This window comes from Fundulus heteroclitus, chromosome 13, assembly GCF_011125445.2.
Source record: "Fundulus heteroclitus isolate FHET01 chromosome 13, MU-UCD_Fhet_4.1, whole genome shotgun sequence".
Lineage (NCBI taxonomy): Eukaryota > Metazoa > Chordata > Actinopteri > Cyprinodontiformes > Fundulidae > Fundulus > Fundulus heteroclitus.
In genome coordinates, this window is record NC_046373.1 from 5,166,368 (window position 1) to 5,191,022 (window position 24,655).

At 37.9% G+C, this 24,655-nt stretch overlaps 2 protein-coding genes across 2 annotated transcripts; both read left to right on the forward strand.

Annotated features, from left to right (window-relative positions):
• The first annotated feature begins 359 nt into the window (after window positions 1–359).
• On the forward strand, window positions 360–2,712 carry LOC105916754 (glutathione S-transferase A). The gene is made up of 6 exons (XM_012851368.3): window positions 360–600; window positions 758–823; window positions 1,016–1,121; window positions 1,705–1,820; window positions 2,219–2,304; window positions 2,385–2,712. Exons 1-6 carry the CDS (start codon window positions 433–435, stop codon window positions 2,512–2,514), a joined length of 672 nt encoding a protein of 223 aa, XP_012706822.2. The 5' UTR covers window positions 360–432; the 3' UTR covers window positions 2,515–2,712.
• Window positions 2,713–14,920: 12,208 nt separating this feature from the next.
• LOC105916753 (coagulation factor XI) lies at window positions 14,921–24,259 on the forward strand. Its single transcript, XM_012851367.3, has 9 exons — window positions 14,921–15,185; window positions 15,316–15,472; window positions 15,834–15,943; window positions 16,695–16,857; window positions 18,349–18,467; window positions 18,563–18,695; window positions 18,804–18,910; window positions 23,656–23,815; window positions 23,953–24,259. Exons 1-9 carry the CDS (start codon window positions 15,125–15,127, stop codon window positions 24,047–24,049), a joined length of 1,107 nt encoding a protein of 368 aa, XP_012706821.2. The 5' UTR covers window positions 14,921–15,124; the 3' UTR covers window positions 24,050–24,259.
• Window positions 24,260–24,655: the final 396 nt, after the last annotated feature.

Consider the following 24,655-nt stretch of genomic DNA (forward strand, 5'->3'; position numbering starts at 1 on the left):
AAACCTTTTTTTTCCTCTTTTATATTACTATAAAGGTTTCCACTACATAAAGAAAAAACAAAGATTTTAAAAACATGGCAAGATAATTCCCCCCCCCCCTCCCTTCTTTATTTGCCTTCAGGAAAACCCTCTCTACAATCAGCTGAAGCCATAACCCACAGTCACAAAATATGACTTTTGAGTGCGATACCTTGTTGCCTAGAGTCATAAAATGTTGCAGTTCAGTGCATTTAAATGGATTATGACATATGGTTCAGCCTGGAGTAACTGATCTTTGGTGATATCACAAACAGGGGATGGGACTAAGTTCCACCAATCCGGTTCCTGAAGGTTGGTGGCTGCTATAAAAACAGCTGTGGCGGAGCCTTCCAGACTCACTCCTCACTCACTCCCTCGTCTTACTGCTAGGAAACGACCGCTCCGTCTGAAACCATGGCCAAGGACATGACTCTGATGTGGGGCGCCGGCTCTCCTCCCTGCTGGAGGGTCATGATCGCCCTGGAGGAGAAGAACCTGCAAGGCTACAACAGCAAGCAGCTGTCCTTCGAAAAAGGGGAGCACAAGTCCAAGGATGTCATGGCCATTAATCCAAGGGGCCAGGTAGGTTCACTTCATGTAATTCTGTGACCAACAAATTTATTAGCACTCTTTTTTTTTTTTTTTTAATGCACTCATTAATTCACATTTGCATGGTGTAAAATACGTGTGCGGAAACCAAAATTCTCCTTTTTTAAACACCACCCACTCTATCTTGAAGCTTCCTGCCTTCAAACATGGAAACATCGTCCTGAACGAGTCCTACGGCATTTGCCTGTACCTGGAGGTAAGAGCCTAAAGTTTTCTGCAGCCAAATGCCACTAAAGGGTTAACGAGGGAGGGATGTTTTTTTTTTTTTTTTCCCCTTTTTGCATTCAGCAGTGTTTTGCAGACAAAGGGACACCCTACACCACAGAGGGTGCTGAAACCAGAGCCCATTCAAAACTTGTTGCTCTTTTTCTCGTGTCTCCCACAACAGGACCAGTTCAAGTCCCAGGGAACCAAGCTGACGCCCGACAACAAAGCTGAGAACGCACTGATGTTGCAGCGCATGTTTGAGGGGCTCACACTCTTTGATGCAATGAGTAAGTTAACTCTTTCTTTTGTTCAGTTTAAAAAAAAAAAAAAAAAAAAATCCCCACTTGTGGATATTATAAATGCTTCACTTCAGCACCCTGAGGTCCCCCTTGTGAGAGTTTGCGCCTGGTTACACACCTGGCAACACCAAACATTGTGCCTGCAACTTTAATTCCAATGAGGCTTTTCATGTCCTCAGCCGGCCTCCTGAGGGGGGGGGGGGGCAGCGTTACATCAGCTGTTCCCTCCGTTCTCATGAGAACCCGACTTGTTCAAAACACACTCCACGTACGATCCAAGAAGCAAATTGGGTCACGACACAATCGCAGTGACAGAGGGTTAAACGTTAATCCCAAGATCAGTCTGGCTGGCGTGCACAGTTGAAGTCATGAGATGTTTGGCCCAATTTCACCAGGCCATAGTGCAAGGGGAATAAGAGTTAAGTGATAAAGGTTTGCCTTTGCCCCCTTTCCTCGCCTCCTTCCTTGTGTTGCAAAGAGAGGAAATGGCAGTAATCAGCGCACACACAGGGGCTGATGTTTATCACACCAGGAAGTGGATCCAGCTGATTGCATGTTTTTCTTCCACCAGAACAAGTTCTCTTCTACACAAGGTTCGTCCCCGAGAACGAGAGGCACGACTCGGCCCAGAAGAGGAACGCAGAAAACCTGAAGAGCGAGGTGGGACGGTGGGAGAGTTACCTGCAGGTAAACAACTTTTTTTTTTTTTTTTTTTTTTTTTTTGTCTGAAAAATCTCTCATTCGGCTTTTTAACTTGCAGTTTACTCCGGGTATAGTTAAAAATGTAATCATCTGCAAAACGTTCTGTGGAATGCTGGACTTTTGACTACATGCATGTCATTACCTGCCTTTAAAAAAAAAAAAAAAAAAAAAACACGCATGACTTGTCTCAACACATCAGCAGTTGGAACATGTGTTACTATGACGGGTTTTGCAAGTTTTGCTACCCTTACCAAAATGGTCAGACTGGTTGCTTGCACTAATCTCTGATTGGCAAAACCAAGCAGTCTGCTGCACTGTGGTATGAATCCTTACATCTAACGCTCTCAAAATGTATAATACGTCTCTGTTTTCTGTTCTTTTAGGGATCAGGTCCTTACCTTGCAGGAAAGACCTTTTCGCTGGCTGATGTCATCGTCTTCCCAGTGATTGCTTTTCTCTTCCGCTTTGGGTAGGTGGACTAAATGACTTTTTTTAAATGAATAAACAAACAGAATGAAATGAGGACACTGAATCCTTTTCTATCTGCAGCTTGAGCGAGGAGCACTACCCTAAACTGGCAGCTTACCACAACACCCTGAAGGACAGACCCAGCATCAAGAGCACCTGGCCTCCTAACTGGGTCGATACCCCAGGACAACCTGCACTGAAGGACCTCTAAGCTATACAACTCTAACATTATTTTTGTGGTTATATATTAAACAACTCTTGCTGCACTACAGTAGAGATGTACATGTTTAAAAAAATATACTAATCCTGTGTTTTCACTGTTGGGTGCATCCCTGTTTCCCCTTACTGTGTGATTTCTTAAGATGTCTTTTTGTCCAGTGAAATGCTAAATAAATTGACTTAAAATTCAGCTTTTTTTCTTCTTCCTTTTTTTTTTTTTTTTTTTTTTTTTTTTTTAAGTTTTGGCACTTGCCATTCATGAAAAGATTTTAATTATGATTTTGATAAGGACCAGCTGTAGCATTAGGATGAGGGGCCCTGGGCTAGATTGAGGTTTGGGACTCAACCCACACAACTCTAAGATTACACATAATCAATGGCCATTTAAAAAGTTTTTTTAAATGACACTGACAGTTCAATCTCTTGGTATACAACTCACAACAAATGTCATCCTAAGACTCTTCTCACAAAATTAACAGGTTGGCTTTATACACAGAACTATATAGTCAGCTTAATTAAACATGTAAATTGATTCAGATTCAAGTAGCCACTTTACTATTGAGTTCCTGATTTGTCATTTATACAATTTTTTTTTTTTTTTTTTTTTTTTTAAACCCCCTGGTAAGATGTGTCTAAACAGGTCCAGGCAATTAAGATTAGTGCTAAAAACAGTTGCACACTAGTATGAATAACACTCATGTTCTAAAGCAAAAGAGATTAAACATGCCAGGCAAAAATAAAATATTGCATCAGTTATTGAAAATACGGTATATTCAGATAAAAATGCAATACTGAAGTTAAATGGGGGGAAATGACAGCAGCCGATTTACAGAACGATGTGAGGAAAATTAGGCATGATTGTTTAAGCAAACACCTCCAAGTAGTAGCTACAGTATGTGCAAAATGGACATTAGCGTCTGCAAGACAGTGTAAATGATTCATGATCAGATCAGAACCTGTGAAACCAGTAGCATCTCTGTAAACACTTAGAAATGCAGCAGAGATTCTAAAGCCTAACAGCAGCTGGGATGAAGGACCTGTGGAAGCGCTCCTTTGAAAATCTAGGGTGCAGCAGTCTGTCACTGAGAGACCTCTTCAGCGCTGCAGCAGCTCCATGCATGGGGTAGACATTATTTTGTGATATTTTTCTTACAGTTCCTTCTGTCCCCGGGTACAGGGGGCACCCTAGGACAACACTGACCAGCCTAAGTAGTTTATCTGCTGCGTGTGGCCAAGCTCTCCTGGAGTCCATCAATAATGTTGTGTGCTCCTTATAAGGCATGACGGAGAGTGAAGGTTCCCCGCTTGGTTTTAGGTGGCACAGAATGTTTGTGGTGAGCTTATGATGGTAAATTACTGTGATGGTGGCTTTGGCTGCAACAAAAAGGATTTCACCAAGTAGGTTGGATGAAGAATCATCTCTGTAAAAGAAAATAGAGCCACGCCCACAATTCAGAATTGATCATTGAACTCCTGGCTCTCATTGCCTGAAATGCAGCCCAAAATCTGAGCCAGATGCCCCGTTTATCATTGTTTCTATCAACAGATTAAATGTTTCACAAATCAAAATAGTGTTTTTCATGAGTCTGTGATAAGTGTAAATTAAAGTAGAATCTGTGATTTTTCCAGAAGTTTCCCCAAGTCCCCTTTTGAATAACTGCACAAGACAGTCTTACCTTGCTCTTCCTTTCCTCAGGGGGATCGCATGAAAAAAATCTCCCAAATCCACTCTAGTCCTATTTTGTTCTACTGAGGCCTTCCTCTTCTTCTTCTAAACGTGTTCGCAGTTTGCTATTTGCGACTCTCAGCCATGTTCAAAGTATGCAGTGAGAGCGGCGGAGCTACATTGAGCGGCTAACACCGAAGCTAACTGCTAAGCTAACCGGATACATAAACACTAGAAACCAGCAAGTGGAAACTAACAAGGAACGTACACACACACTGGCGTTACGTGAGCGCGTGAGAATGATGGCATGTGGGCCAACCAATAGATAAGGCGATACCCATGGAACTCTGACCCAATTCAGACTGAACGACGGAGAATGGTCAGAGTTTTACAGGCCTGCAGCTTTCACAGAGATCAAATTTTTTAATACATAATGTATTTCCTACTGTCTGGATGGAAGGACCATTTTATTCAGTATAACAAAAAGTGTTTCTGAACAGGATTACCAACTATAACTTTAATTTAGTCCAAACGTACCTGATCTAAATAATGTTTTCTTGCACGTCTCAAGAGGGCTGTAATGCCATAGAAATCCTCCAGATGGCCCGCCTACACTGTAGCAATACAAACTTGTCATTTGTTATGAGCATTCATGCGGCCTCTAATGGAGCGGCATCCTGAAGGGAGCAATAATGCCCCTATTAATGAAGGGACGCTGGGAGAGCCTGAATTAGGAAGTTCAGTACGCATTGAAAGGAGGTTATCCACATTTAGCAACCTTTACAACTGCTTGGAGGTCCAGGGGATTCTGGGATGTTTGTGATGTTCTCTTCGATAGCATCCTTTCATTTCAGTCCCACGATAATAACATTATTCGCTCTGCTTATTTCCATCCTTCCCTTAGTCCCCACTCCACCTCTGTCCTTGTTCATAGACTAGTCACCTCCCTCCTTGACTATTATAACTTTCTCCTCTACGTACTCAATAAACTTCACTTGGTTCAGAGTTCTGCTGCCCATATTGTCACCGTAACCTCCTCTTTCCAGCACATTACTCCTGTTCTACAACAGCTACACTGGCTTCCCATCCAATTCAGGATCCAATTTAAGTTATTCCTCCATACTTTCAAGGCCAGCCATAACATTGCCCCTCCTTATTTGTCCAAACTTCTCCATATTCCCCCCCCCCCCTTTTTTTCGCTCTCATGTTTTGTTCTTCTGCTTGTCTCTCTGTCCCCTCCACCTGCCTCAAGACCAGAGCTTTTTCCACCCACCCCCCCCCCCCCCGCTCTGTAATCAACTAGCTCCTGACATCCGCAATGTAGACTCCCTCCCCCATTTTAAAAGTTGTCTCAAAACTTTCATTCAAAAGCTGCCTACTCTCTAGAAACGTTTTATTTTGTATTTATTTTCAATTATTGATGTTTTCTTGTTATTATGCCATTTGTTTGATTTTAATTTTGTAGTGTACTTGTGTTTTCGGAAAGGAGCTTTTCATATAAAATGCAATTATTATTATTATTATTATTATTATTATTATTATTATTATTATTATTATTATTATTATTATTAATCCACGTTGAACAGGGCCTAACCCAGTCTCATTTTTTACCAATCAACACAATATTCTAAAATACGGTAAGTTAGTAAAATTAAGTAATGAAAATGTACTTAATAGCAGATATTACTGGTGAACTCCTGAAGTGGCAAAGATCAGGGATGTAATCAGGGGCTTAACTTTAGTTCAGTTCAGTTCAGACATACTTTAATGCCTAACTAGTAAATATTAGTTCAATATTAGTTTTAGTTAGGCCTAGCCTAACTAAAAAGTAACAAGTAACCAGTGGATGGACCAGGCAGAAGTCGTCAGTGTCTATATTGGTTCCAGTTAGGAGTCTAACTGTTGGGTTTTGCACCAGATGAAGACAAAGGCCTTAAGATAAGCAAAGGCTCCACTGCATTGATCTGTAGAAGAAGAAGTCTAGTCTTGGATCATCATCTCAAAGAAAACACCTTTGGATTGTGACATACTGATTATCCCAGAAGTTCACCAAAGAAACCCCACACCCACCAAGTCATCTCGGGTTTCCTTCAAGGTGCATGAAGTCCTTAAGTGTTCTAAATAAAAGTCAATCCTGACCCAAAACCTTTAGCTGTCTACAAGAAAGATGAAGAATCAATTTGCTTTTCAGCATCACAATGAGCATACTGCAGGCATAAATCCAAATCAGTAAAACAATAACTTACTTGAAGATTTCAATAGGTCTTCCAAGAGTCCTGATATAATGATGAAAAAGACAGTGGACAAGAAATGTCCTCACAACCTGATAGATTTGGAGAACCACATAACAGAGGGGGATCAAATTCTGCCAAGTCAGCATGTGAGTTGCTACACTGCAAAATCGGAACTAAAAATAAGTAAGATTTTCCTAAAATGAGTGTATCTGTCCTTGATTTGAGCAGGTAAATAAGATGATTTGCCAATGGAATAAGATTTTAGCACTTAAAATAGGAACAATTCATCTCCATCATCTTATCTCAAGTGCAGGATGTCTAATTATCTTATTTTAGGGGTCAAAATACTCATTCCATTGGCAGATAAGATTATTTACCTGCTCAAATCTAGGAGAAAAAACACAAATTTTAAGAACATTTGACTTATTTTTAGATCCGATTTTGCAGTGTGATACCCTCCTAGATAAATTCCTTTTCAGTAAATTTAATGAACAAATTGAGGATATACACGCTTATGCACAGGGTTTGGCAGCCTTTTTTTTTTCATATTACATAGTTATATAAAATATGTATGCCAAATTAAAAGATGATAACAAGTATTGAAATTATTTATCATCATCTTACTTTGTTGCGTCACAAAAAAAAAACAAAAATGTCACATTACAGTAATAGGTTTGTGAACACTGTTGAGAGCCAGTTGTGTTTATTAATCCAAAGAGAATGCTTGTCTTGTGACAGTTTTACTTTAACTGTATTAATTTAGCTTGAATTAAAAAACAGAGGGTTGGTAATGAAATCAACAAACAACGTAACATCAGCGCCCTGAACAAGATTTTGCCAGTAGATATGAATGTATTCCTTAGCCAACGCCAATGTGAAAAGTAAATAATTTCAGTGAGTCATGCTTGATTTCCCACATACCCTTTCCATGATCATTATATAACAGCTGAACCCTTCTGTAAAAGCAGTAATACTGACAGCAGAATTATATTCAGATTGATGGTTTCTCTAACATAGACCAGTGTCTCCCCCTGCAGGAAGCTGGACTTTTGCTTTTCTCATCGCTGAAAAGTAGGATTGATGAGAAAGAAATGCTGAAAAAGACAAGAGAATCTATCTCGCCTCATACACATTTTTTTTAGGACAGTTTTGTTTTTTTTACCTTTAACTTTGTTTTACGTTTCATCGGGAAATACGGTACATCATTTAAAAGCATGCAAACCTTTTGGTTGTGAACAAAATAGCAATTTAGGATGAGAATTCTAATAAAATAAAAACAACCATCCATGTAAAGAAACAGCAAACCTGCTTTCATTGCAAAAAGGAAAAATTTGGAGCCCCTAAAATGAAAGATATTTTCTTTCATTACATTTTTTTTTCATTCACCAAAATACAGGCTTCTAGGATTTAAAGTATCATGAAAAGCATTTTATTTTATTTATGACTTATGACATTTTTTCATCTTTTAGATCAAAAAGTAACTTTGTTAATTGCATTTATTGAAACAGTTCCCATTTAAAAGCAGCAACAGGCTTCTTGGAGATGAAGCAGTTTTTTTCATACATGTGATGCATTTCAAGAGCCTCAAACATGAGCCGCTAGAACTGACAGAGGTATTCTGTTAACAGAACTGTAATATTTCTAAACTTCAATATTTACTAAATGTGAGCATCAGCCTATCCTAGTTATTTTAAAGCTTATCACACCCTCTGATGGTTGAGATTGCTTTACATTTGTTGTGACTTACAACTAAAAATGACGAGGCGAGACGGTGACTTTCATTTAGTTGAACTTTAGTGAAAAAACGGTGGGGGAAAAAAAGGAAAACATACAGCGTGTGCCAGTCGGCTCGGCTCAACAATACTACCTACACGAAGAAGTTACGTTGCTTGGTTTACTTCCTGCTCCTAGAGCATCTTGGGTAACAAAGTCCACCTCAATGCAACTCTAAATAAATGCAGTCTCAACTTTAACCACATTAAACACATTGACTGTGTTATCAACATTAATGTTAACTTATAATTTTTTAACTCAGTAACTTATCATTCATTCGTTATGAAACAATAAGTCCTCAACAAATAAATTCACAACAACATTCCCCTGCTTGCCACACACCCCTCTGTTGCAAACATATTTCAGTCATCTGTTTTGACTGTTTCAGCCAGGTTACAACAGGTGTTCAAAGTTCACATTGCTTAGTTTTTCAACTCAAGTTCTGCTCTCTGCACCAACAGCGTTGAAAACAAGGTAATTAAGACGTACCTGTTATCCTTGTTTGCGATCTCCGCTTGTTACAAAAGTAAAGAGGTGACATCCAGGGTCATGTGTGCAGACTCTCTCACACTCCTGATGATCAGGCGTTAACACGGTTTTGTGGTCTGCCCCGGGAAAGTCCGCATTCAGAACCACCTTACATAATCAAGGCCCAGGCACACCAGTTGAGTGGAAACCAAACCAGAGCATTTTATAGGGAAGTGGGTAAGAATGACATAACTTTTTCCTTCTATTGGTATAGAAGAAAAAAGTTATTGTGATTTATTAGAAACCAAAGTCATGAGTCATCTATTTACAGAACGTTGTAGCAGAGATTGATGGATTTCTTTTTCAGATTAACTTAAAAACTGCACTATAGTACTCTTATGCTGATAGTTGCAGGACATAAGAAACACAAACATTTAAAAAATGTTTGTCTGACAGTGATAACAAAATGTATCGTTTACACTGGAGTTCTGCCATCTAGACCAGAAAGCAAGCAAAGTAGCAGCTTTAAATCAATCCCATGCACGGGCGCCAACAGACATTTTGGGTTCCATGACAAAAAAAAATCAAATCGGGTACCTCCGTGCAGCTGCTGTCACCCAGAATTGTCAACTAAATTTAGGTATGGGTTATTCTAACACATGAGGATGTTTAAATGAAAGCCATCACCATCCAAGTTGTTCTGCGCGAATGCGACCCTCAATCCCAGCCTCAAGTCTTTTTGCAGCCTCCATCAGGTTTCCATTCAGCATTGTCCACAATTTTGCTCTATCCATCTTTACATCAAGAAAAACATCAGTTACAGCATGCGATAGGGTATAATGTGTTCCCACATAGGCCAAAAGGTTCACCTTTGCCTTCCTTCCGCATGTTTGCGGCCCCTACAAGGCATGGGGGCAATAAGCGAACTTTCTTTCAATAATAACCTTTTCAGGTCACTGATAAGGGTCAGATTTGTGAAGGTACTATAAAAGGTTGTAGGCAAGGCAAGGCAAATTTATTTGTATAGCACATTTCAGTACAGAGACGATGCAAAGTGCTCTACATGATTAAAATATAGGAAAATAAAAAAGAATAAAAGCAAGCAGGAATAAAATGCAGAAACAAAATAGAACATGGGAAAATAAAAATTAAAAGCAAACAAGTAAAAACAGTTGGAATACAAAGTAAACTAATTATATTTCAGTAATACAGTTCAATTAGAACAGTCGAAGGCCATCCTAAACAAATGTGTTTTTAATCTTGATTTAAAGGAACCCAGGCTTTCAGCACTTTTACAGTTTTCTGGAAGTTTGTTCCCGATAAGTGGAGCATAGGAGCTAAATGCTGCTTCTCCGTGTTTGGTTGAGAACAATAATGGACTTATACTTTCTTTTATATATTTTCCTGAGATCACTTCACCAATTCTAACTTGTATTTTCCTATTTGTTAAAAAGTCTTTAATTCATTTAAATATTTTCCCTTTAATACCCAACGTGTATAATTTAATTAATAACCCTTCAACCCACATCATATCAAATGCTTTTTCTATATAAAAAAATACTGTCACTACACTTTCTTTATTTACTTGTGCTCATTTATTTACTTGTGCTCAAGCTAATTTCATGCTCTAGACATAGCGTTGGCTCATTAGTACTCCTCCCTTTTTGAAAACCACTTTGATATTTTGACATATATCCTTTATTATTTTTAACATACTAGTCTATTATTAATAATTTTTTCCATTATTTTAAATAGATTTGATGTTAAAGCTGTTGGTCGGTAATTTTCTGGGTTTGAATTATCTTTTCCTGGTTTAGCTATCGGTACTATATTTGATTCCTTCCAGTTCATCTGTAATTTTCCCCACTCCCAAATTTTATTATATAATTGCAATATTATATCTTTCGATTTTTCACTAAGTTGACTTATCATTCTATACCAAATTTGATCTTTGCCTGGTGATGTATTTTTTGTCTTCCTAAGTGCATCATTCAGTTCGGCTTTTGTAAACTCAACATTCAATAAATTATTTGTTTCTTGAACACTCTCTAATAAATCTTCATATTTATGTTTTTGTATTTTCTCTTCCTTTTCTTCCCTCTTCACTAATATTATTTGAACTGTGAATGTTCTTGCCAGTATTTTAACTTTATCTTCATCTTTTATTATATTTATATTATCTATTTTTAATATAGGATATTCAAACTCCCTCTTTATGCCATTCATTCTTTTAATTATTTTCCATTTTTTTCTATTTTTGTGTCTTTCCCTATTGTGCTACAAATTTTTTTTCCAATATTCTCCTTTTGCATTGTTAATAATTCTCCTTACCATTGCTTGCTTTCTTTTATAATCAGTTAAATTCTTAGAAATTGGATTACCTTTTAGTACCCTAAATACATTCATTTGTCCACCATGGTACCATTTTCTTATCATTTTTACACCCTGCTTTCTTTATAGAATGATCCGCTGTTTCCATGATTATCTTACAAATTTTTAAATTTACATCATTTACATCCATTCTTATATCTACTTTTCCCAAGTTTATTTGACTCAAGTATCTAAATTTAATCCAGTCTGCCTTATTAATTATTTTTTTATTGACTTTTATGTTTTTTTATTATTTAAATATAATCCTACTCTTATTGTTATGGGATATTGATCACTACTACCTATTGTTGAATTTATATCAATGAACCACTCGCATATGCCAGCTAACACATTTGAAACAATTGTTAAACTCAAAACTGATTCCATCCCTGTTCTTACATTGATTCTTGTTCCCCTCCCATCATTAATACATACAAGATTTTTCATTTCCATTAGTTCGTCTATAACTCGTCCATTTTTATCATTACATTTACCCCACAATGTACTATTTGCATTAAAATCCCCACACCAAATTACTTTCCCTTCCAAATATTCAGTTAACGCCTCCATTATTTCAATTGATAATGTTTTACATGGATTATAAAAAATATTATTTTAAATTTATCTTATTATTCCCATATCTCAATCACTATATATTCAAGTTCTTTGCCTTTCCCTAATACCTGATATTGTATCCCTTGCTTTATAAATATTCCACATCCTCCTCCACCTCCTTCCTCCTTCTTATTACACTATTATATCCTTTTGATCACAAAATCTAATGTTTTTAACCATGTTTCCTGAACACAAATAATTTCTGGTTGATCTTTAAGACTGGCAATATAACCTTTAAGTACCTGTCTGTTAGCAATTAAACTTCTTGCATTCCATTGTAATATTAACATGAACTACTTTCACCTGATGGTCCTGGTCAGCCATCTCCCTCCAACTTTATGTTCTCCCATGATCCCTCTTTAAACCCCAAAAACCTTTCAGCTCCCCTCACTATTATTTTAATCTTCTCAGTTTTATGCTTGGCTTGGTCAGTGCAGTTGATAACATATGCAACAAATAATATTAGCTTTTCTACTGGTACTGTAATATTTTCTCCTGACGGTACTTTGGCTTACTACGGAATTTGAATCGCTGTTTGTTCACTCTTTCTTGTTCTGTGTTCCTTCACATTTTTAACTGCTTCTGCATAGCTTATGTTTTTTTTTTTAGTCATTTTAATCTGTATGATTTCTTTTGCCGTCTTCCTTACTTCACATCCTCCATACGTAACTCTGTTGCCCTACACAGTTACAACATTTTTCTTGTACTTCTTCTTTACATTCTTCTAACTTGTGACCTTCCCCACAATTTCAACATCTCTGCTTCCCTTTACAAACTGCTGCTATGTGTCCATACCTTCGACATTTGAAACAACGAAGTGGTTGAGGGAAGTAAGGTCTGACCTGAAAACTGACGTAACCTATTTTGATGTTTTGTGGCAATTCTTTTTCTTCGAATTCAATGAGGATTGATAAACTTCCTACTTTTCCTCCATTTATTGTTTTTGACAATCTCTTCAAGTTATTCACTTTTGCACCCACAATACTTCTCTTAAGTTTATCAAGATCTTCATCTAGAGGGATCCCATAAATCACTCCTCTAATTTTTTTTATTTTCTCCCATGATTTTTTTTACAGATATTATCCACATTTAAAGCCTTATTCATTTGTTCTTCATTTTTACAAACTAGCAATAGGTTTCCATCTCTCAAAGTCTTTACCATTTCAACATCTCCAATTTTCTTTTTTATTCCTCTTGACACCACAATGGGGCTGATGTTATCCTGCTCTTCCTCATTCTTAAGTTTTAATGTTATTTGAATTTCCTCCCTCACATCTTTCCTCCTAACTATCATTTCTTCTTCAGAAACAACTTCCTTCCAGTTCTCATTTACTGCCTTGAATTCCCTCTCCTTCATCTGTTTTATTTCTTCCACATCCTTTCCCTCTTCCTCTCCCCACTGGCGTCTACCCTTCAAAATCCATACCTTCGTCATTTTCTATCTCCATTTCCACCCGAACCATTCACATACCATTCCAAATCCGACATATTTCTATGTTTTGTTTTTCCCGCGCCGCTCCAAGTCTAAATCCTACGGATGACTGATCTCTATTTATTCACTGGATCGCTGGTTGGCCCGAAAAACTGAAGTCACTGGCCGCCATCTTCCTACTCCCTACTCTCACAGAACCCCATAGCATTTGACTGCAACAACAAGCAGTTTTCTGGCTGTGTGAAAACGTTTCACAGGTCATTTTACAGTCAGTGGATGTACTAGCATTATCAAATAAATTATGTGCTGAACTACTTTGCATGTTATATATATATATATATATATATATATATATATATATATATATATATATATATATATATATATATATGTATGTATGTATATATATATATATATATGCATGTATGTATGTGTATATATATATATATGTTATGTGTATATATATATATATATATATATATATATATATATATATATATATATATATATATATATATATATATATATGTATATATATATATATATATATATATATATATATATATATATATATATATATATATATATATATATATATATATGTATATATATATATGTATGTATGTATATGTGTGTGTGTATACACATATATACAGGGAGTGGTCGGCCTAGTGTTTAGAGCAGTGCACTTGCGCTCTGAGACAGATGCAATTACCCAGTTCAATCCCCACAGCCTGCACTCTGGGTGCCTGAGCATGACCCTTAACCCCAGATTGCTCCCCAGGTGCCGCACAGCCCCAAGGGGATGGGTTAAGATGCAGAAGTCAATTTCTCCATTCCGAGATCAATTATTATATATGTGCTTGCATATTGTTATTTATATGTTTATAAATGTTATATAAGAGGAAAATAGGGAGTACTAATATGGCGGCTGGTGGCTTCACAGTAACGTGTACTATCAACGGCCAATCAGCAATCCAATGAATAAATAGAGATCAGTGCCGACGACAGAGAACCAAACCCGCCCTGCACCTCTTGTTCCTTTCAGCTACAAAAACCTCCCTCTCTGTACGCGCTTGAGATTTGTCATGTGACCGGCCCTCAATTTAAATAATTAGAAGGAGCGGATTCATTTATACTAACTGAAGCCTTTTGCTGCAGCCAGGTTTCTGTGAGACAAAATTAATCAATCCGGTTATCACAAATCAGGACATTAACTAACAAAATCTGTAAAAAGAGACATTATATGCTCATTAAGCCACATTTGGTTCATTTAGTTTTCAGTTCAACAGCGGCACAGTGGCTAGCACTGTTGCCTTGCAGCAAGAAGGTTCTAGGTTCAAATCCAACCATGGGTGAGTTTGCATGTTCTCTCTGGATACTCTGGCTTCCTCCCACAGTCCAAACAAATAACTCTTAGGTTAATTGGCCTCTAAATTGTCCTTGTGTGTGTGAAAGGTTGTTTGTCTACGTGTTGCCCTGTGACAGACTGGTTACCTGTCCAGGGTGAATGCTGGAGATAGGCACCTGTTCCCCCATGAGGGATTAAGCAGGTCAGAAAATGGATGGAGTTGTATTCATTTTTATGATTGGCTCCTTTTAGAGTAATTTGCTGATGCGTCAGAAAACCCACACCTGAATTCAGTTGACAGGTCTGTCATTAGTGAGCAAAGCTGGTAGAGACAACCCAAAACACTTGCAGCTGTAACAGCAGAGAAAGGTAGCTCCAAAAAGTTTGACATTTTGCGGTTGTGACAGGATCTTTTTTTTTTTTATGTACAAGGGCTGCGAAAACGTCTGCCAGCCTCTGTATGTGAGACCATACCATATAAGCAAGTTCACAAGATTTAATTTGACAGATTTCTGTTTGAACAAAATGTCTTTCCTTTTTTTTCTCTGAAGCACTTGACAGAAAGTCTTTGAACGTGATGCAATCAGAATGTGTCAACAAGTCGAGTGGTTGATTGCACTTTGACTTATCTTTATTTGCTCAACCAGTTCTTTAAAAGGCAGACGGGGCTTCTCATTGCATCTGTCGACGAAGATGGGGAGCTTTTCTGTTCTGGTAGGCCTGCTACTGGCCAGCAGCTTTTCCTTCAGTAAAGGTAACACACTAAGAAAGCAATACCTAATCTGTTTTATATATAATTTAACATGGAAGGTTTGTTTGTTTCTGTAATATCTATGCAATTTATTTACAACATGTGAATTTCTCTTTGACTCCTTTTCCTTTAGCATGCAATGAAGAGCTCCTGGAGAATATTGATTTTCCCGGTACAGATATAACCTTCCTCTTCTCTCCTTCTGCGACCCACTGTCAGTATCTGTGCACCCAGCACCCCTCATGTCTCTTCTTCACCTTCATCCGGCCCGACTGGACCACAGACAACAGGTATAAGAGACATAAAATTAATAATTTAAGAATGGAAGGAATTCATTTAAAATTGTCCCAGAAAATGAAATGAAGTAAATACAGAATTATGTTGATATGATTGAAATCTAACATAGTGGACATGGAATAGAAAACGGTTACACAGGGATAACGAGGATTTAATGTAATACAAATAATATTAAAAAAATAATAATAATATGGTATGTATCTGAATGCATTAAAAATATATTTTGAAAAAATTCTGAGACTTTTGAACAAATGTGTTACTGTGCAATTGCTCGTCTGTTTTCACCGCAACTGCATTAAAGATCTTAAGTATTATTAACAATGATCTTTCCTCACGCCCTCATGTTGTCTTCAGGCACTTTCACTGCCTCCTCAAATCCACCCCGTCCGGGCAGCCAAACTCCCAAGTTCCACTTCAAGGCGTGACCTCTGGCTTTTCTCTCAAGTCCTGCAATCCAGACCCACGTAGGTCCACAACCTAAGATATTCCAAATCATAATTATATGCACAGGGGGGAAAGTTAGAAGTAAGGAAACAAGATGGCTTCACTGTAAGGTTTGTCAGGAAACAGCAGTAAAATATTCAATTTTTTTGTTTTTATTTGAATATGATTCAGGAGATATCATTTCCTGCTTTGCAGTCCTTCATCTTTTATAAAATATCAAATTCCACTGATTTTATGAGGTACACCTTGTTAGTATCAGGTTCAACCCATTTGGCTTTATATTTGCCCCAGGTCTTCTTCTAACCATGTCACATTAAGAAGAATTTTGTCAGCAGAAGAATTGTGTTCATTGACATTCTCAAAATGAAATTAAGGTTCTTAGCAATACCAAACCTAAAAAGTAAACACTTTTAAGTGTTAATCATCTAACAAGGTGATATCCACTTAGCACAAACTCAATAAACAGATTCGCTTTGACTTACGGGATTGCTCAAACTGCTACTTCCCTTGCATCAGTCCAGTATAAATGACACTTTTTACATAAAGAGGAACATTTATCATTCTTAGACATTTATCTGTCATCAGAGGGGACACTGTAATAAAGATTTTACTTCATCTGAAAACAAAAATCCATCAATCACTGCCCCAACTTCAATTAAATAGATTATTTCTGATTTTGGTTTATATTAAATCAAATGTAACAATTTTTTTCTATGCATTCGACTATCCATTTAATATTCAGTGGTTTGGTTTCTGCTCCTGATGTGCCAGGGCCTGAATTTGCTGAGGTGTTTCAGAACGTGGACTTCGCCGGGGCAGACTACTTTGCCTTGTTCACGCCTGACCATGAAGAGTGTCAGAGAGTCTGCACAGAGGACCCTGGATGTCAGTTCTTTACTTTTTTAGAAAAGGAGTTCCCAGACCAGAAATTCAGGTACATATTAAATGTCTTTCAAAGCTCTTGGTACAGCGTGTAGCGCTGGAGCTGAAGTAAAATTAAGTGAAAGGAAACACTAAGCAAAGTGAATTTTAAACACCTGCTGTTGTAAGCTGACTGAAGCAGCCAAAACAAATGATCCTCATTTGAACTTAAAACATTTTGCAACATGGAGGTGTGCAGCAAACATGGGGAATAGCTACAAGAGGGCGGGGTAAGGTTTTAAAATGAACGGAATAAGCTATGTGTGAGTTTAGAGTTTAGTGATGTTCTGTTACAAGGTTACAGGCAGTGAATATATTACTTCCAGTAGATTACAATTTGTTTCATACAAACCCAGATTTATGCTACGACCTTAAAAGAAAAATCAAAAGCAGACTTGTAACGTTTTGCAACAACTCCAAGCTTAAAAAAAATCACAGCAGCTTAAGCAAACGTTGTTTTATAAACCATTAAAGTCGCATCAAATTTGCTTTACACAAAAATATATTTACATAGCAAATTCAAGTAGATTTGCTATGTGAATTTACTTGGACTTACAGGAAGATCATTCCTGTGTCATATGTTCCTGTTAGGAACATATTTCCAAACCAATCAGAGATCCGGATTTTAAGTTAGGCAGATTCTGATTTAAGTACAGATTGTTCTATTTGACCATGCTACAAATAAAACATACATTTATGCATTTGGTACACTTGTACAGTTCTCCATACTTAGTCATAAATGCAACCACGAGTGGTAACAAACCGCCTCAAATATGATCAATGGTATATGTGGAACATGCATTAAACGATCTAAGATAGATTAGTGGGAAACATTTGTTGCCAAGTGACAATGATTTAATTGACATGGGAACAACGTTGCTGCAAAATACCTGCTCACCGAGTTTCCTGTAGCCAACTTCAAGGATTCAATTAAACAAGGAAAGGACGTCAAAAGCTTTGAAAGCCATAACTAACCAGAGTTAATGAGGTAACTCTGGGGCTGTTAAATTTGTGTCTTGATTAATGTTTAGAAAAAATGGAAACATGAGGACTACTGCTTCATTAGAGGGTCAACTAAAAATTCAATTTGAAAAAGAAAAACACTATGCAACCATAACGGAAAGGAAAGTGCTCATGTTTAGAAGTGTCTGTGATGCCATGACCACGTTACGTCCACGTTGTTTTAGTTCCACAGAAGATAATGAAAGCGGCTCCCATTGGCTTTTGTACAAATAGTAGTCCAATGCAGGCATGGTGAGGATTTAAAGATTAATGACATCGCTCTCTCCAAACCAGGCAAGACGTTTTGAGATTGCTTTGGTCTCAGCTGTTGTCAGACTATTCTTGAGGTCGAGTACAAAGTGTGCATTCGTGCGAAATCAAGACTTACTGGATCTGCTGCAGAAAAGATTTCTTATCATCTTCTAAGGGAATCAAATTTTTCTGCGTATTTTTAAGAGATCACTCCACAGGAACACTGAAAATCTTGTTGCTTTGATTTTAGGTACAAGTGCCACCTTAAGTTCAGCTGGACCATCCCAAGGGCTCCCATTGTTGAAAGAACGACAGGAGTCACATCTGGATTTTCCCATACGTCAACACCGCCTCAACAAACTGGCATATGTAAACTAATACCCAAAGCTAGACTCCTGACTCCTTTTGATTTTGACATTTTTTTCCTCTTTTTTTGAACTTCTTGTTTTGTATCTGTCTTACAGCGTGTCAGGAGCAACTTTTTCCTAACACCGACTTCCCTGGAAGCGACCTTGAGCAGCCGAAGGCCGTTTCTCCACAACACTGCCAGTCCCTGTGTTCTGCTCATCCAAAGTGCACCTACTTCTCTTTCTCCAGGTATCTAATGATTTTCCTGTCTTAGTTGTCCTAATTACTCGGTTGATTAGGATGCAGCTAAATTAAAACCTTTTTTTTTTTTTGCTTTGATTCTTTGCATTTCCACAGCAGTGACTTCAGATGCTTTTTGAAGAACAACCCCAACGAGTTGACAGCTCAACCAAAAGACGGAACCACATCAGGACTACCCGCACGCTTGTGTGATCTTGATCAAAGTACGTACCGGGAACCAACATGAACGCTAAAACAGAACACACTTCCACAAGACAACTACCGATGTTTAAAACCGTGGATTAATTCTGGTGTAAGAATTATCAGTCGAGTTAGCAATAGATGTTACTGATAGATTATTTCTGACTTCAGACTGTACAGCAGGAATGATTGCTGTTGTTTCCGGATAAAATATCCAAACACACAGCAAATCTCAGATTACTTTACAGTACAAGTTTTGGCAGAGAAAGAGAGACACTGATAGAGCTCATCAAAACAATGTCTACATGGTTTTGGAGGCTTAATGTTCAGAAACCTGTACCATTAACTCATAAGTAACATTTATTTTTCATGAAATTCCAAAAAAAGGGTAAAAAAACAAAGCAACTGGACTTGTTTTCCGTAGTTGAAGACGTTTCGCTTCCTCTTCCGGAAGCTTTCTCAATTCAAAAAGTCTGGAGTAATGATGAGTAACAAGCTTTATACCATTACCAAACAAAGGCCTGTAATGGCTTAGATAACATGCAAATTCAACCGAAACAGGACAACCCCTTAGTAATAGGCGGTCGTTAAAGCCATTAAGCCAGCAGAATGGACCGAAACTGGTCTACTCCTCTGTAACGAGGAGTCGTTAGAGTTGTTATTGGCTTGGCTTAAAGGAACAATGTTTTAATCACCTGAATGAGGGTGAGAGTTAAGTTGACGATTGGCTGGAATTAATCCTATAGCTGTGTTGTAAGTTTTTGAGAGTTGGAACCTAAGGCCTCCTCCTCTGTTTAAGGTTGGTCTTACTCTCTTGACGTAGATGGCTTCCTTCACACCCCTTTCAAACCATCTGTCTTCTTTGTCCAAAATGTGAACATTTTGGTCCTCAAAAGAGTGTCCTTTGTCCTTTTAGGTGTAAGTCGACAGTAGAGTCTTGACCTGAGGAGGTAGCTCTCCTGTGTTGAGCCATGCGTCTGTGGAGAGGTTGTTTGGTTTCTCCAATATAAAGATCAGAACATTCCTCACTGCACTGAACTGCATACACCACTCCGCTCATCTTAGGTTTGGGGGGGTTTGTCCTTGGGATGCACCAGCCTCTGTCTGAGGGTCCTGTTTGGTTTGAAATGTACTGGGATTTTATGTTTGGAGAAAATCCTCTTGAGTTTTTCAGAGACTCCAGCAACATATGGGATGACGATATTTTTGCGTTTATTCTTCTCACCATTATGTTCTGCAGCGGGTCTTTTGGATTTTCTTGCTGATTTGACAAAAGCCCAGTTAGGGTACCCACAGGTTTGGAGGGCATCTCTGATGTGTTTCTGTTCCTTGTGCTTCCCTTCTGTTTTAGTCGGGACATGCTCGGCCCGGTGTTGTAAGGTTCTGATGACGGAAAGTTTGTGCTCCAGTGGGTGGTGTGAGTCAAAAAGAAGATATTGGTCTGTGTGGGTGGGTTTCCTATACACTTCAATGTTGAGGTTTCCATCTCCTTCCAAATTCACCAAACAGTCGAGAAAAGGTAGCTTGTTGTCATTGGCATCCTCTCGAGTAAACTTGATGTTGTTGTCCACCGAGTTGATGTGTCTTGTGAACGCTTCCACTTCTTTTAGCTGGATTTTGACAAAGGTGTCATCCACATATCTAAACCAGTGGCTTGGTGGTGTTCCTCTGAAGGTTCCCAAAGCTCTCTTTTCCATTTCTTCCATGAAAAGAGAGCTTTGGGAACCTTAAGAGGAACACCACCAAGCCACTGGTTTAGATATGTGGATGACACCTTTGTCAAAATCCAGCTAAAAGAAGTGGAAGCTTTCACAAGACACATCAATTCGGTGGACAACATCATCAAGTTTACCAGAGAGGATGCCAACGACAACAAGCTACCTTTTCTCGACTGTTTGGTGATCATGGAAGGAGATGGAAACCTCAACACTGAAGTATAAACTCACACACACAGACCAATATCTTCTTTTTGACTCACACCACCCACTGGAGCACAAACTTTCGGTCATCAGAACCTTACAACACCGGGCAGAGCATGTCCCGACTAAAACAGAAGGGAAGCACAAGGAACAGAAACACATCAGAGATCCCCTCCAAACCTGTGGGTACCCTAACTGGGCTTTTGTCAAATCAGCAAGAAAATCCAAAAGACCTGCTGCAGAATATAAGGATGAGAAGAATAAATGCAACAATATCGTCATCCCATATGTTGCTGGAGTCTCTGAAAAACTCAAGAGGATTTTCTCCAAACATAAAATCCCAGTACATTTCAAACCAAACAGGACCCTCAGACAGAGGCTGGTGCATCCCAAGGACAAAACCCCCAAACCTAAGATGAGCGGCGTGGTGTATGCAGTTCAGTGCAGTGAGGAATGTTCTGATCTTTATATTGGAGAAACCAAACAACCTCTCCACAGACGCATGGCTCAACACAGGAGAGCTACCTCCTCAGGTCAAGACTCTACTGTCCACTTACACCTAAAGGACAAAGGACACTCTTTTGAGGACCAAAATGTTCACATTTTGGACAAAGAAGACAGATGGTTTGAAAGGGGTGTGAAGGAAGCCATCTACGTCAAGAGAGTAAGACCAACCTTAAACAGAGGAGGAGGCCTTAGGTTCCAACTCTCAAAAACTTACAACACAGCTATAGGATTAATTCCAGCCAATCGTCAACTTAACTCTCACCCTCATTCAGGTGATTAAAACATTGTTCCTTTAAGCCAAGCCAATAACAACTCTAACGACTCCTCGTTACAGAGGAGTAGACCAGTTTCGGTCCATTCTGCTGGCTTAATGGCTTTAACGACCGCCCATTACTAAGGGGTGGTCCTGTTTCGGTTGAATTTGCATGTTATCTAAGCCATTACAGGCCTTTGTTTGGTAATGGTATAAAGCTTGTTACTCATCATTACTCCAGACTTTTTGAATTGAGAAAGCTTCCGGGAGAGGAAGCGAAACGTCTTCAACTACGGAAAACAAGTCCAGTTGCTTTGGTTTTTTTACCCTTTTTTTGGAATGACCATGACCTGGATGACTGAGAATCTTCACCAGCATTTTTCATGAAATATTATTTCATTCATCAGGGGTTCCTTTCCTCTGTTAGAGGCACCAGACATAGATGTGTGATAACAAACTTTAATTTTAAATGTCACCTTCACCAAATTCCATAAGATGCAGAATTAATTATTACTTCTTTAGTATGAAACACACAGGAAATGATCTAAGATTAAACCTTTATTTCCCTTTCTGGTTACTAAATGGGGGAAGAAACATCGCCGCCCCGTGGACCTGAAATGTGGCTTCATCAAGCCGAGTTCTTTGCATGCAAATTGTGACATAAATTATTAGAAATTAACAGATATACACTATGTACAAGACTTAGAGTTGCAATAAATTTGAATGCCATCGACACATCAAGTTATAACAGTATTTTAATCCAAGAAGTCAAACTCAAATTATCTTTATTCGTTACACAGACTGATATGTTACTTTTGCGCCTTTTTCTACCAAGTCTTTTCATTCTCTGCAACTTTCCATTACTTTGTTTAGAAACAGCGCCTTAGCAGTGACCTTTTGAAGCTTTTCCTCTTTAAGCAGGTGTTGGTGACTGTTGGATATTTGTCAAGTCAGCATTCCTCCCCTTGTGTAGACCAGAACAAAAAACATGGCTTTTCTGCATCAAGCATCCTTTTTATTTGGCATCATGAAATTTTAAAATAGAAAATAGAGTTTACTTCAGCTGTAAGCCATAATAGTTCAAATGAACAGAAATAGACACATACATCTGTTTTTTTGTTTTTTTTTATGAATCTACTGTCTAGTGATGAAGTGTTTTTCTCTTACAGATTTATTAACATCAGTGACTTTATTTCTCTTATTACAATATTTCTCAACATAATATGTTGCTTTTGATGCCTTTTAGTCTACTTCCTGTTGTCAGACAAATTCTGTTTAAGTTTCCTTGATTACTGCTCAGGCAACAATCAGGCCTAAGTGCAGCCAATAAAATAACCCCCTGAAAAATGTGGTCAATCACACTTAACTCATAATTTTACAAAGGAAGCAAAAACATTTTGACACATCATCGCTTTTTCCTTTAATAAATAAATTCACAATTTATATTTACTCAGTTTAACAGAAAATAATCCGTAAGGGATCACATCCTTTTTTGGTACCATATATAACATACAAGTTGAACATTTCAAAACATCAGAAATAATGAAACTGATCAATTTAATCCAGCTTTCCATTTATAAAGGCCTTAACATTACCAAAAGTGCCAAAGCGCACAACAGAATACATGAATAAAAAACACATTAAAATGACTAGTCCCCTTTTACAGACAGAAAATATTAAATGGTAAATTTCAAAATCTGTTTAAAAATACATAATCAGTCACACAATAAAAATAAAATAGACCATGATGTAGTCTGAAGTGCATTTTCTGTAGCTGCCAGCTCCGGTTAAATCTAAAAGTATTTACATTCTGCATGCATCTGTGTCATGGCTTCAGAGGACTTCCTGCAACTTATGTCAGTCGATTTCATTTACAATCCTTGCATTAGCCATTATTAAGCTGCAGATTTATCTGTGAAGGTAACTGACCAAAGCTAAAATAATTGTGCAAAGTTTTTGTAAAGAAAAAAAGCTATACAGTTACATCAGATTTGGTTGGTTTAAATTCCAACACTACTGCGACTGTATACTGTCTGCACCAATATTATTTTAATAAGATTCATTTGAATTGACAATTCTTTCCAAACAGTCTGGGCCAGAGAGCTTTATGTAGGTGTGGATTTCCGTGGCTCTGACATTCGATTTGAGCTGACGGACGATGCAGAGCTCTGCCAGATGAAATGTGTGGAGGATCCCAACTGCCAGTTCTTCACCTACCTCGATGAAACCTTTGCTGACCGTGCCTCTCGGTACAGTATGCCTTATCCAAACAGCTTCAACACAAATTCTTTCAAACCATTGAAATTCAACTAGATTGGAGTGTTGAACACTGATCGATGTTGTCACGCTGTCTTTTAACGGATATTTACTGCTGTTGCTGTTGCAGGCGCAGGTGCTTCCTGAAGAGAGGCATCACCATGCCAGCACCTCCGAGAGTCAACAAACTGAACAACGTAGTGTCTGGTTTCAGGCTGAGGAAATAGAGACGCGCAATTGTGTAAAACATAAGAAAGGTTTGGAAATAAACTTTTGTTGACGGAAATTATTTGTTCCTTTCAAACAAATGTATTTTTTTTTTTTTTTTTTTGTGAAAATAAATCATGAAAAGGAAAATGTTTTGTCTAGATTTTTTTGCTCATATTTAACAAGATTGTGATATTTTTAGCAAAACAATAAAAGACCATGACCAGACATTCTCGTATTTGTTTGTGTTCGTTACAAGTCCAGTTCTTGAAGCGGCTATCCCCCAGACCATCACACTACAACTACCATGTGTGACTGTCATGTTCTTTTTCTGAAATGCTGTTGAATATATGACTTATGTAATGAGAAATACACCTTATGATGTGACCAAATGTGTCCGAATATTATGATTCCAAATTGCATTCATTTTAGTTGGTAAGCCAGACTGATTGATTGATCAATCGATCAGTCAGTCAACCGATAATTTTGACAAAAGCAACATATAACAACAAAAATACACAGTGATGTTAAAAAAAAAAACTGATTACAACTAAGGCAGATGAAACAAAATAGATAAACATAGTTAGATACAACTGGAAGTGCCAGCACAGTTTTAAATATTTTAA

Excerpts from the sequence above, each read along its gene's own strand:
- LOC105916754 (XM_012851368.3), top strand. The coding sequence starts at position 433 with ATGGCCAAGGACATGACTCTGATGTGGGGCGCCGGCTCTCCTCCCTGC. Across the intron at positions 824-1,015 it reads GCATTTGCCTGTACCTGGAG|GACCAGTTCAAGTCCCAGGG; the intron begins GTAAGAGCCTAA and ends CTCCCACAACAG. Across the intron at positions 2,305-2,384 it reads GCTTTTCTCTTCCGCTTTGG|CTTGAGCGAGGAGCACTACC; the intron begins GTAGGTGGACTA and ends TTCTATCTGCAG.
- LOC105916753 (XM_012851367.3), top strand. The coding sequence starts at position 15,125 with ATGGGGAGCTTTTCTGTTCTGGTAGGCCTGCTACTGGCCAGCAGCTTT. Across the intron at positions 15,186-15,315 it reads CAGCTTTTCCTTCAGTAAAG|CATGCAATGAAGAGCTCCTG; the intron begins GTAACACACTAA and ends CTTTTCCTTTAG. Across the intron at positions 18,468-18,562 it reads GCCTCAACAAACTGGCATAT|CGTGTCAGGAGCAACTTTTT; the intron begins GTAAACTAATAC and ends TCTGTCTTACAG.